Source organism: Protopterus annectens, chromosome 9.part0, assembly GCF_019279795.1.
Source record: "Protopterus annectens isolate FY-2018-M chromosome 9.part0, PAN1.0, whole genome shotgun sequence".
NCBI classification, from domain to species: domain Eukaryota; kingdom Metazoa; phylum Chordata; order Ceratodontiformes; family Protopteridae; genus Protopterus; species Protopterus annectens.
The window spans coordinates 954672540-954686742 of record NC_056743.1 but is presented as its reverse complement, the minus strand read 5'-3'; the positions used below and the strand labels follow the sequence as shown (position 1 = coordinate 954686742).

Sequence of the window (14203 nt, the reverse complement as noted above, 5' to 3'; positions counted from 1 at the left end):
ATTTCTTTACACATCCTTTAGAATTTTAATATATAAAACTAACCTGTTCATTTGTTTCCAGAAACATTTTCACTCTGCTTTATGAAAGTAGCAGCTTGCTTTGAAGTCATGCAGACACACTAAAAGTCACTGAATATATTATGTGACATGAATCTGTTTAAATTTAAATAGCAACCTTCATTTATGAAGTGAAAACACTTTAAATAATAGCCAGATCTATTAAAAAGTTAGTGCTATTGAATACTTGTTGAAAACAAGCAGACTTGTGTATTTGAAACTGTCCTTCTTTCCTCACAAATGATGACATCACCATCCATCTCAGAGAGACTGTAGTGTGCATGTTCATGCAGAGCATCAGCTGGAACTCTGAGGGGAAGATTTTCTTGCTAGAATGTTGAGATGGAATGTTTTTCCCTCCAAAAATCATTTAGCTTACACAGAAGGCTGTAACTCCAAAGCTTGTAGTAAAATTAACATATTATCTATTTACACAGCAAGCATATGTGAAAGAAAGAGAAAAAAGTAAATACAGGAATTTAAATGCTTCTATTAATCCACACAAATCTAACAAGCATATATCCTGTCACTGCACACTGTCACACCAAATCCATCATGTGTAAATTACATGACAAGTTCTTAAGGTAATATAATTATGTCACACCAGAATTACAAATCAAGTAACACAAATACTGTCAGATTAAAGAAAAGAAAAGATCAAACCTTATTGTAGTTCTTTAACAGTAGAATATTAAGATACAGTGTCAGGAAGCTTTTTAAATGTTTTAAGAAAAATGTCTTTTGCATCTTTAGGATCTGAACATACAAATCTTTTGTCATTAGCTGTGAAAGACAAGGTATTAGGATATGCCATTCAAATCTAATCCCTCTTTTATCAAGTCAGCACAATAGGGGCTAGTTTTTGTCTATTTAATTTGATCTGTGCAGGAAGATCTTGGGAAAATGATAGTTTGTGAGACTTCCATATGAATTGTTTCTTTGTTTTAGCAGTTTCTAGGATCTGGAAAGTGTCTTGAAAGTTTAGTAACTTAGTATAAATTAACCTTGGTGTGGAAGAATCTTGCTTTGTACGCAGTGCTCTGTGTGCTCTCTCTACAATTATAGATTTTGAAGAAGCTTCACAATTTAACAGTGTTTCAAAGATATTTTTAGTCACAGATAACAAGTTTTTATTGTCATAAGATTCAGGTAAACCACGAATAATGATGTTATTTCTTCGACTCCTGGCTTCCAGATCCAATATTTTAGCTTGTAAATCTGAAACAGTTTTATCTCTAGATTTAAAGTCACTTTCCAATAAGTCTGTTTTAACCTCCAAAGCTAAGATTTTATTTTCAATAGTAACAATACTATTGTTTATTTGCTTTAAAGATTTACTAAAGTCTGCAAACTGTTCTGAAAAGTTTTTTATAACACTTTGGATTGGTTTTAATGCTATTTTTAGTTCTTCTAAAAGGAAATTTGAGCCATTTAAATCTTTATTACTTACATTAAAAGTTTCTGTAGGTTGTCTAGATGATTTCAGTCTTTTTGAACCTGAATCTTTTTCAGGAGAGAGCATTGAAGTATATTTGGCCTTTGTAGGCTGAGTCTCCATGGAGTCAGATTTTGTAGCCATGCCCAGAAATGGAATGCAGTTAACAGGATACCAGGAACCAGGAACAGACTGGAGCAGTAGGAGTCCCAGCAGCAGAGAGACCAAGAATGTTCTGAGGTAAAATAAATCCCAGGATAATAATTCCAGAAGAAAAAATAATCCAAATGCGTAGAAAAAGATTTATAAAATCTTTTAGTATAAAAATTTGAGGAAAAAGGTTGATGTAAAGTTGTAAAAAAAAACAAAAGTTAAATAGCTGTGAGGAGCTCAGAGAGTAAGGACTAGACTAGTCGGCGGCCATCTTGGAATCCATAAAAGAAGATTTATGTATTTAACAACAACCAGTACTTTACCAGCAATCCACCTGTACTGCTGTAAAAGTCCTTGCTGCTGATGGAGGCTGTAAGACTGCTATTCTGAAGGATGCAAGTATGAGAATTTGCCATACAACATTCAAAATAACTAAGCATGGAACCCAGCATCACAGAATCAAATGACTTGCAGACCAAATTTATAAATAGCCAGACAAACAGCAGTTCTCCATTCCTTCCTCAAAGAGTAATCTCAGGCAGCGTGTCACCTTAAATACTGTTCAACCAGTTCTTGAAGGCAAATAAAAAGACAAAATGGTAAACAAAAAATGAAGAATGTAAGGTGGGTACCAGTAATGAAACCAGGAAAAGGATACTGAATAACTTTTGTTATGGAGGGTTCCTCACACATCATACATCCTTTATGTATTATACCTGCTCTTTTCCTGGTTTCACATATTCTTGTAGAAGTAGAACACAAAGCAAAAACCGAATTTGGGGTTTGACAATAAATAATATAATTACAAGTACAACAGCAATTACAAAACATTCTCCTGCCTTGACTTCTGATCAGGACAATAAGAGAATATGTTTCTCACAGGCATACCTCTCATCCTCTTAAAGTCAAGAAACCAAGAGGGGGACAAAGGCCTAAATATGAGTACAAATTTTAAATATTTCTGTTATAAACTTAGAAAGTTGCTCAAATAAAGGGATATGTGTTATGCATTTTATGAAGGAAATGAAGTCTGAAACTCAAATGTCTGTAATTAATTAGTGAATTCAATCATCACTGATTTGTCAAAAAAACGCAAATTTTATGAGGAACAAACCAAAAATATGAGGCAAAAATCTGAACATTTTGCAAAAATCTGGACAGTTGAGAGGTATGCCAGATGTCCTCCCTACCCTTATAAGGAAAGATGAATTTCTGCATATTATTAATATTGAAAGACACTGGGCTGTGCAGAAAGTACTGTACAAACTGGCTTAAGTAAAGTACTGTCTGTGGATGTCTAAGAAAAAAAATATTGCTGCAAAATAAACTTTCTTTTCCAGTCAGTCCACCGTTAGGTATTTTTCAATGGTATGCAAGGCACAAGTCTGGGGAACCTTTGTTTCTGTTCCAGAAACAGAAGGAAATGGAAGAGGATGACAAGAGATTCAACCTTTTAATGACTGAAATATAGAAACTGAGCATCACTTTAGTAGATTACATAACCATGTCAGACAGTATCATGATGGATACTTAATCTTACCTTACATTCTGACCACTTATCAAAATTAGGTATGCATGTAAGCAAAATGAAAAAAAGTTGGAGTTTCACGAAACTAGAAAATAATGTTAAGAATTCAAATTTTTGGGTATGGAATATCAGAGCAGGTGCAAAACATTACATCTGTAGGTGTTCCAGAAAATAATAAAGCATGGGAAAGTGCTAAATATATGATCCAGAAGCAACCTTGATACTGGTCTGGTATTCCAAAAACTGAATTTTATTTATTTATTTAGCATTTGTTTACCAAGAAAAGTCTGACTGGGCAACACTGCCCCTTTTCAGTGGAAGCCCAGGGAGAAAAGCTCCACAATACAGTACACATAACATTGAACAATGTGATATGACAGACAAAATAGTAATATAGGGAAACTTAGTTCTGGCAATCAATATAATGTATTATATGATAGAGGGAGTTATCTTTTATAAAAAGAGTTATTAAATGTAGATGAAGACCTATACCTTCAAATGCTAATAACAGTGCTTCAGTGATTGCCATGTCATGTGGCACACACGTTCCAGAGAATTCAGTTTCAGTAAAGACCTCAAAGAGCATAAACCACTTTTACTCTCCCTGTATTATGTATGAAGCATCCTGATTTATTCTTCCATTTACAGAAATTCAGAAGTATTGTGGGCCTTAGAAGGAAGATTTGTCTTAGAATGCCCACCTGCCTTTTTAAACATTTTCTAACTTACATATGAAGACATAATTTTTAACCCTTTAACCTAGAAACATTATGAAATAAAAAAAAAATCACAATCCTTAGTTTTATGATATAGCTACCAAGAAAAGCATTTTCAAGAGACAAACTTCAGAAACTTCCAAATTTTAATCTCGTGAATGGAATAAGCCTTATGAATGGCAGTTTCTCTACAATGAGCGCATCTGTTTATTGACTTAGAGGGAAAATAAATAACTGACCATTCTGAAAAATATCTTCTTATTGAAAATTAAGTGTACAATCTTTTCAATGATTAACTACTACTACACTCACAAAGAAAATGGACAAAACCAAGCAACAGTTTTGCAACAGCAAGAAAAACAGAAGAGGGCACATGCCAACTCCTTACATATGGGGTCTTTGAGCCACCAAATGTCACCGTCTATGCTGGTGCAAGATTAGCATTAGCCTTTGCAGTGAAGGAGACAGCTAAGAAAATTGGCTGAGCAGCGCACTTTCAATGGTAAATACCACCATTTACTACAATGATCCTCCATGAAGCAAAATATACATTTCTATATCACACAAACGGAAAAAGCTGAGGTAATAAAAAAGATAAAAATAATGTATTTCTTGCCTGGCTAGATCTCAGTTTCTTGATTTCAAAATGGCTTTTCTCCTGTAGCAAAGTCTCCTTTTTGGTTATGGCTTCTTCCCTTTTCTTCAAGTCCTCTTCAAGCTCCGCTAATGTCTGGCGTTGCTGAAGGACCTTTTCCACTTCTTCATCTAGCCATTTCCTTTGTTCCTCTATTCGCTAACATCAGAAGTTGAACAAGGAAGTAAAATACAAATACAAGAGATTTTAAAGCAGTGTACAGCACTGGGAAACTACAAATATATACACATCATATTGGTTAATCAATGAGGTAGTCCTCCTTAGTGGGCTTTGACTGAGATTATTTCCTCTGATACCTTAAATTCAGCTAGTCTTCTCTTCAATGTACGTGCTCTAAGAAACATGAAGCTCTAGCAGTGCTTGCTGTGACATCATGTACCTGACTAGAACAGTATGCTTAGCCCTTGCATTCTCCTATCCACCCCCATTCACTGTGCAAAAGCACAATGACAAGATGTATAAGTATATATATATATGTGCCTGATTTACAGTGAACACCAAAAGCAACTGCTGAATACGGATGTGTCCTCGCATGGAGGTGAGGAGTGGACATGAAAGCAATTAGCACCCAAACAGGAAGAGTCCTTCGCAGATCAGCTGGTAGGGCAAAAAGATCTCTCTCTCTCTCATATCTGATATTGGGAGGTCTATGCAATACTAAACTCTCCAAGAATTCAGTTGTCTGTAGATGGCCACAACCTGATGGTTTAGAATGCTAAGAAGTGAACCTCAATGAAGTGTCAAAAGGAGCCCAGCCCCTGTATTTACGGTCAAAGCAGTAAAGACCTAATGGCTATGATACAAATGTCCACAATGAAAACATTTTTGAAGAAAACTCTGAAAGCACACATGCTTCCGGTGGAGTGACCTCTATTAGCAGTACTTTCCAAAACGTGGCTTACCACCTGATGGTAAAAAAAATGGACTTAGCAATGCATATGGATAAGGATTGCTTAGTGACAGTTATCCTCCCCCCCCTTAAAGCAAAGAAGATGAACAATTCCTCTGTCTCCTGAAATGCATGTAGTCACTTCTTGTAAAACATGAGATTATGGTGTATGTCCAGGGTGTGAGGGCCTCTTTCTCCCCTGGAATTTGCCGCCAGAAAAAATAGAGATGAATGACTGGATTAATGGCAGTTCTGACACTACTTTCAGAACAAAACAAATACTACTTCTAAGAAGCATCTATTTTCTGTTTAAATCCACATATTGTTCCCTACAAATAAAGAACTGAATCTCCCAAATCCTGTAAGCAGAGGTGATGGCCACCAAGAAAAGCACTTACAAGAGACACACTTCTGAAACTTCCAAATTGAATTTCATGACTGACATGGCATTCAAAACGAGTCCTAACAAAAATAAATGTTTTTTATTTGTTTTGATGGAGGACAAACATTCAAAACCCTCTTTATCCAGTGTTTTTTCCTGCTGTCATGCCAACCACAAGTCCTTGATAGGTGAAAATGCTTGAAGCCTACACTATGTCCAGAGACTAACTAAGACCTAAATCATACATATAGGTCATAATAACCTGCATAGTAACTAAATGAGGTGTCACAGGATAACCTGTTATTTTCATCAAAGTGATGAAAATGACAGGCTATCCTGTTATTTTCATCAAAGTGATTATCATTTCAATTTCATCTCACCCAGAGTGAAAACAGAAACCCAGAAAAGAGAGACAGTGAATTTGTCTTTCTAGGTAAATTTCAGTTGCTGGCTAGTGAGTAAACTGCCTGGATGCTAGCTATGAAGAAATTGGGAGAACCTGAAAGAAAATCAACTGGAAAAGGAGAGGATAAACACTGGCTAGGAAGAATCCTGCAACTCTTCACAAAAAGCAATTCAAGCTCCAGCTTTGGGGCAAGATATGACTTCCAGTAATCTAAAGGAAAAAAAATGTCATATGTGCTCAGAGCTTATTAAAATAAATGAAACACTGAAGGAGTATATTAACTCAAATAACAAAAGGCTGGAAAAATGGAAGAAGCTTTAAACAGATATTCAGATGAGTTGATAAAACTGCAAAAATCAGAGGTCGAAATGAAGAAAAGGATGGCTGAATATGAGACTGCTGAAGAAGAGATGTTTCAAAAATGGTAGAATTAGACGACAGAGCAAGTAGGGAAAACCTGAGATTTTCTGATGTACTGAAGAAACTGGAAAGAACAGACTGTGCTAATTTTATAAAAGCACAAATAAGCAACTGAACTGGTATTCCACAGCAGTTGTTAATTGAAAGGGCACATCATGTGCATGCTCCAAACCTGGCCATAAGAAAGCAGCCCAGACCTCTAATAGTAAAAATGCAATCTAACCACTAGAAAGAGTCGATTCTGACAAAGCTGTGGCAGAAGGGCAAAGTACTAAAAATTGGAGACAGCAAAGTGTTTATGGAAAATGATTACTCACTGTACATATGGCGGTAGAGTAGTAAATTTATTCAAGCAATCAGAGAATGTCAAGAAGCAAGTGTGAGATTCAAGCTGCTGCAGCCAGCTATCTTCAGAATACTTTTTTCCTGGCTGGCCAAAATCAGTTTTTGATGCAGAACATGCTAAAGAGGAAATACAAAAGTCTGTCCAACAAAAAGTGAGCTATCAAACAGAAGGAGATTCTGCTTCTTATTCTTCTGATAATAAAGCTCAGAGTGACTATGCCAGTGGAAGCCGTTTCCAATGTTCCAAGTGAAAAATGCTCGAAAGACAAAAAAAAAAAAAAAGCATAGAAGGTGACTAAAAGAACCAGGAGTGCATTGGAAATGAACTAGAGACTGCAGTTGGAAGATGGGGATCAACAGGAAGAAAACTACCATCTCAGAAATTAATGAATAAAAGTGGGATTACAAAGCATCAGTCACATTTGTGAAATATGGCAGAACAAGAAAACCCTGGAAATATGGGACTTTTTGACTTTGTTAAACTTATAAGGGACTCCATATGCCCTACTTCATGTCATTAATCTTTGGAAGAACATGAAGTACAGGGAAAGGGGAATGAAAGAGGTAACTGTTAAGTAAAACATTTTTTAACAGTAGAGTAGAGAAGTGCCATTGCCATCCCTTTGCACAAAGGTGGTGCCACTACTGCCCCTGGAAACTATCACCCCATTAGCTTGACAAGTCTGATATGTAAAGCTATGGAGCATATTATTATGGATTTCCTAAACAAGGACATAGGCAATCTCTAAGCACTTGATCCCACCAAGTTTGGATTCATCAAGGGCAGACCTTGCCTGTTGAACCTGGTTGACTTCTTTGAGACTATTACCAAGGCTCTGGTTGAGGGAAAGTCAGTACATACAGCTTACCTTGACTTGGCTAAAGCCATTGACACAATCCCCCACTCGGGCATCATCGAAAAGCTAATACAACTTGGAGTAAATCCCTATCTCATCAGATGGGTGGTCAACTGACTCACCAATAGGACCCATAAGGTCAAAATAGACACCTCCACCTCCAACAGCAGACCTGTCAATAGTAGTGTTCCCCAGGGATCTGTCTTGAGACCCCTACTGTTTGGCATCTACTTCTCAGAGGTTCAGGCAAAGACAAAACAAAGGCCTGTGGCTGACCAAGTTTGTAAACAACTGTAAACTGGGTGCTGTCACTGACTCCCCAAATTATGTTAACATACTGCAAGAGGGTCTCACAGCAACAAATGACTGGTGCCAAAGTAATGGCCTTAAGTTAAATGCAAAAAAATGTATTATCATACTATTCAGCAAAACCATAGCCCCTACTGATTACCACATCAACGGCAATCCCCTAGGCACACAACCTGTGGTGAGAGACCTGGGTACTCAGGTTGACAACAATCTCACATTCGACCATCATGTAGTAGCTGTGGTCAGAAAAGCCTTTTACTTGGTTCATCTCATAAGTAAAGGGATTGCATCCAGAAAAAGAGGATATTACCTCTCTATGCTCCTCCCCACTCATTAGGCCAATAATTGGCTATAATTGGCTATAATGTCCTGTTTGGTATGTACCTCTCCAAATGCCCTGTTTGGTATGTATCTCTCCAAACACCTGCACCAACTGGAAAGGCCACAGAAATACCTCAAAAGAGAGAATTCATGATCTCCCGCACCTGTCCTATGCGGACAGGCTCAAATCACTATCACTCTACTCTGTATCATACAGATTGCTCAGAGGTGATCTGTGCCTTGCCTACAAGTCAGTTTTGGACCCTGCCCTACTAGAGATGCACCATATCTGTAAGTCTAACTCCTCATGCATTACTCGCTCGAAAAGCCTAAATTTAATATGCAACATCAACAAATCCTGCTGGAGATACAGGTTTGTCTCCAGAGGCTGCCCCATCTTGGGAATAGACTTCCCATACACGTCAAACAGAGTACCTCACTGACTCTCTTCAAGAGCAACCTTGGTAAGTGGATGGGAAACCATAAATTTGTCCCAGGGGTTCCACTTGGTCCCTCATTGACAGGGATGACAGGTGCTGACCGAGGTTTCTTTTTTTGGGGATAAACTCTTGGCTAGGATTGTAAGGGCCTCAGGGCCATTAGCCTAGTAACCTCCTATGATCCTATGAACGGAATTTTTATAAAACATAACATATAATGCATGCTATACAGTAAAGCTTTTCAGTTATTTTTGTGTGTAAGTTCAGTTTTAAGCAATGTAGGCACTGCAATGTAAAAAGAGAAGAGTGTGGTATAAATAAAACTGATATGCTTTTTCAAACTTTTTTTTTATAGGGGAATGACTGGATTAAGGTCCTTGGCCTGATCTAACCACAAGTTTTAAGTGGAAGCAAGAAAATAAATGAACATTGAATGCAATGAAAAGTTCTTCTTTAGCAAATAAATGTTCACAGTGGAACACGTGAAGCTTGCAGCTGAAGACAACTGTTTATCTGGTTCTTATGTTTTTAAGGAGACAAGTTGATAACAGCAATAAAAACAGAAGTGTTTTTCTTTCAATGGGTAAAAAAAGAAGTTATATCTTACCATAACGTTCCATCTGTATTGTTGATCCTCGTTCAGTCATTACGGATGGGTATCGGTTCCGACCTCTGAACCAAGCCGGCCATTTTCCAAGCTCACATCAGCTTCAAACAATCGAGCTAAACTCTTACCCATAATCCCCCTCTCCCTGTTACCTCAGATTGAGTTTGCAAGTCAAAAGAAGGTAGAGGCTACCTCTGGTCTAAGAACCTAAGAGAACCGAATGGTGAGATCCACTAGAAGCCACAGGAGGGGGAAGGAAGGAGGGTCGTAATGACTGAACAAGGATCAACAATACAGATGGAATGTTATGGTAAGACATAACTTCTTTATCTGATATTGTTAATCCTTGTTCATTCCTTACACATGGGACAGAGTACCCAGCTACCTCTATTCCTGGGAGGCTCTCATGGAAGGACATTCCTGAACACCACAGAACTGAAAGATGCTCTTCCCTTGGAGGCCAAATCCAATTTGTAATGATTGATGAAGGTATGAGGCGTAGCCCAAGTTGCAGCTGCACAGATGTCATGTAAAGAAGCTCTGGCATGGAAGGCAGCATAAGTTGCCACCGACCTTGTTGAATGAGCTTTCATGGTAGTAGGCAACGAGATATTACGTTGTGTATAAATGAAGACAACACAGTCCTTCAACCATCTAGCTAATGTGACCTTAGCAACAGCAGATCCTATTCTAGGTCCAGAAAAGGCCAAAAATAACTGGTCAGATTTACGAAAGAACCTAGTCCTTTTTAAGTAAAAATGGATTTGCCTGTGGATATCTAAGGTATGTAGGCAATACTCTCCTCTGTTTGAATGATTGGGAAAGAAAACTGGCAATTCAATGGTTTGATTAATGGACATTTCAGAGATCACTTCTGGCAGAAATGATGGATTAGTTCTCAGAGACACTCTATTTCTATGAAAAATCAAGTATGGACTCTTGATACATAAAGCTTGAAGCTCAGAAATATGTCTGGCATTAGTAATGGCAACCAAAAACAAGGTTTTCTATGACAAATGCTTGAGGTCGCAAGAAGAAGCTGATTAGAATGGTGGCATTGTCAGAGCTTGTAGAACTAATGATAAATCCCATGGTTGAATAGGTTCTCTAAAAGGTGGCTTCAGATGATTCACACCTTTTATGAAGGTCTTGCACAATTTCTGGGACATAAGAGAGGAATCATGGACACCCTCATGGAAACTAGAAATTGCAGCCAAATGAACTCTAATGGCAGAGGCCGATAGACCCGATTGGAAAAGGTCAGCCAGATAGTCTAGTATTATTATCACTGGTGCTGAGAAGGGATCTATTTGTTTATCTTTCAGCCAACAGGTAAATCTTTTCCACTTGCTCAGATAAGTAATTCTAGTGGAAGACTTATGAGATGCAATGAGAACGTCACGTACTGGTAAAGAAAGATCATTCTGCCTGGCAATCAAGGGAATTGGAGTAGCCAAGCTGTGAGCTTCAGTCTGTTCAAGTTGGGATGAATCAGGTTCTGTGGATGTGAGATCAACTCCGGGGTTAGATGGAGAATCCATGGTCGATCTAGTAGGTGAGGCCAAAGGAAGGGGAACCAAATCTGTCGTGGCCAATATGGTGCTATGAGGATCACCTTGCTCTTCAACCAATGGGCTTTCTTCAGAAACTGGGGAATGAGGGGAAAGGGTGGGAATGCATAAAGAAGACCCGAGGGCCAATCGTGGACTAGTGTGTCCCTGGGTGACTGTCCCAGAGAGGAAATCAGGGCGAAGTAGTTGCTGCATTTGTAGTTGGTCGGGGATGCAAAGAGGTTGCAGCAAGGATGGCCCCAGCGGTGGAAGATCTCTGCCACTATCAAGGGATTCAGGGACTGCTTGTGAGGTTGAAGAATGCATCTGCTGAGTCTCTCTGCTATCACATTGGAACTCCCGGGAATGTGTGTTGCTAGAAGAAAATGGTTGGTAGCCATCGCCCATTGCCATATCCTCATGGCTTCTCGACAGAGGGGGTAAGATTTAGTTCCACCTTGCTTGCTGATGTACCAGACTGCCGCCATGTTGTCTGATTTAATCACAATCGTCCCACATGGCAGCAGGGGATGGAATGCTTGCAGTGCCAGAAGCACTGCCCTCAGCTCTAGAACATTTATATGCAGATGGGCCTCCAGTTCGGACCAAGTGCCTTGGACTGTCTGTCCCTGACATAGCCCCCCCGCCCCATCAGGGAGGAGTCCATGGTCACTGTGGCCTTGGGTTGCTGGGGGGAGAAGGGGCGAGACCATTGTGACAGATTGTGTGTCATCCACCAATTTAAATCCTGTTTGCACCTGTGGGTTACGCGAATCATGGCTGAAAGAGGATGATGAAAGGGATACCATTGGGTGAGCAGTAGCCATTGTAGAAACCTCATGTGAAACCTGGCCAGGGGGACAATGGTGATAACAGTTGTAGAACCGAGTGAGCCGTGGATTTCTCCCTTGAAAGGACTGGAATCAGTTGTTGCTTTATCCTTAAAATTCTGTGTTCTGGAATGGCAGCACTGCAGTTCTTTGTGTCCAAGATAACCCCTATGAATTCTGTAGACTGAGATGGGGCGAGATTGGATTTTTGCCAGTTTATGGTTATGCCTACCCTTTGTGAAGCGAGGAGAGAGTATGCCAGGGCTTGTTCCAGTAGATGTCTGGTGGGGGCGGAAATGAGCCAGTCATCTAGGTATGGAAACACCTGGAATCCTTGAAGTCGCAAGTGAGCTGTGATGACTGCCATGCACTTTGTGAGCATCCTGGGGGCTGTAGTGAGTACGAAGGGCAGTACTCTGAACTGGTAGTGACTGGCTCCTGCACAGAAGTGCAGAAATCTTCTTGATGGCCTGTCCACTGTTATGTGGTAGTACGCATCTTGAAGATCTATCAAGCACATCCAATAGTCTTTTTCCAAAAGCGGGAGGATACTCTGTATTGTGACCATCCGGAATTTTTGTACTCTCACAAACTTGCTCAATACACTGAGATCCAAAATTGGTCTCCAGTCCCCGGTTTTCTTTGGCACCAAAAATAGTCTTGAGTAGAATCCGGATCCTATCTGGTCTGGAGGGACTATCTTTCTTAGCAGCTTTTCTATCTCTAGTGCTGCTTCTTTCCTTTGACTGGGTGAAACGTCGGGAAGGTTTTTTGAAGGGACAGGAGAAATATCGAAGGGGATATGATAACCTCTGGTTATAATCCTTTGTACCCAAGAATCAGTGGTGATGGTTAGCCAGGCAGAAGAGTACAAGGAGAAACGACCCCCAACCACCTCCAGACTAAAGGAGTTGGGCCGCTCTTCAGGAGCGCTGGTAGGGTTGGCCGGAGAAGGAGTCCCTGGAACCCTGGTTACGTGTACCCCTTCTGCCCCAAAAGGAGCATCTTCCCTGTGAGTTTCCCCCTCTGTCTCTAGGGGAGAACTTGGCCTGTGTGTCACGGAAAGGACCCTGAGATTTCTTGACCCATATCTTCCCACTCTTTTGGTTTCGGGAGAAGGCACGTTGAGGGGAAGAATAACGGACACCTACAGCAGAAAGGGTCTCACTGTCCTGTTCACATCTGGCCAGTGTGCTTTTAACTTTGGGTCCAAACAACGAAGAGGCCTCAGTGGGAGCATTAAGAAATGAAGCCTTAAAGGGTTCCACAAAATTGCACAAGCGCATCCAGGTGTGTCGTCTCAAGACCACAGCTGAACCCGCTGCTCCTTCTGATGCATGAGATATCAGTCGCATAGAGGAGTTAGATATTGACTCAATGGTGGCCAGCTGAGAGGCCACTTTGTCACGAACCTCATCAGACATGGCACCAGCCAAGGTTTCAGAGAGCTCAGAAATCTGATCCCTTTGAAGCCTGGTAAAGTGTGCCATATAATTCAGAGACCTGCTAGAAAAGGTCACTGATGCAAAGGTGTGCTTCCCTATCCTGTCCAGGGCCTGGGACTCTTTGTTAGGCAGATGGACAGTCTGGCTTTCTTCTTCTGCCAGATCTTTTTTTGTTGCGGCCGCCACCACCAAAGCATCCACAGGAAGACCTTTTGACCAATGGGGATCCATAGCAGGAGGGTATAAAATTTTATCTGGCCTCCGGGGAATAGCTTTGACAATGTCAGGAGCCTTCCATGCACGCTGCACGATAAGCCGGACAAGTTCATCGGCAGGTGGAGTAACCCAGGAGGTAGGGGGACGGGCACAAAAGGCCTGCAGGAACACAGATTCCTCAGAGGTAGGATTAGAGGACTGCCAGTCACCTCTCTGTTTTAGGATTTCGAGGATATTACCAAAGGATACCTCAGAAGGTGACCAAGAGGATCCTTCCCCCTCATCAGAATCTGTGTTTTCAGTGAGGGATTCCTCTGTGGAGTCCATGTGCTTCCTCTTACACAAACTTTTCCAGTGGACTTCCTCAGTGGGAGAAGCTGGGGAAGACAGTGGAAAAGGGGTTTCCTATGGGAATATGTCCTGAGACCCTTGCACCCGGTGTCCACACAGTGCGACTTCTGAAGCCAGTGTACCAGAGGAGGGTGGAGGGATGGACAGTCCAGTATCGCCAGCAGCAGCGAAAGCCTTCTCCATCAGTTGGAAGGCTGGTCCACCTGAAGAGAGGTGAAATGTCCAGGACAGGAGTCACCCTTCCCCTAAGTGGCTCAGTCTGCCGACCCAGAGTCCCCTGATGGCTGTGGA

At 40.5% G+C, this 14203-nt stretch overlaps 1 protein-coding gene across 1 annotated transcript in view; it reads right to left on the bottom strand.

Annotated features, from left to right (window-relative positions):
- Positions 1-14203, bottom strand: part of KIF27 (kinesin family member 27) — a 1524306-nt gene that overhangs the window by 460944 nt on the left and 1049159 nt on the right. The window contains exon 13 of the mRNA XM_044083686.1: positions 4506-4682. Coding sequence (XP_043939621.1) covers positions 4506-4682 — 177 coding nt within the window. The remainder of the gene's footprint in view (positions 1-4505; positions 4683-14203) is intronic.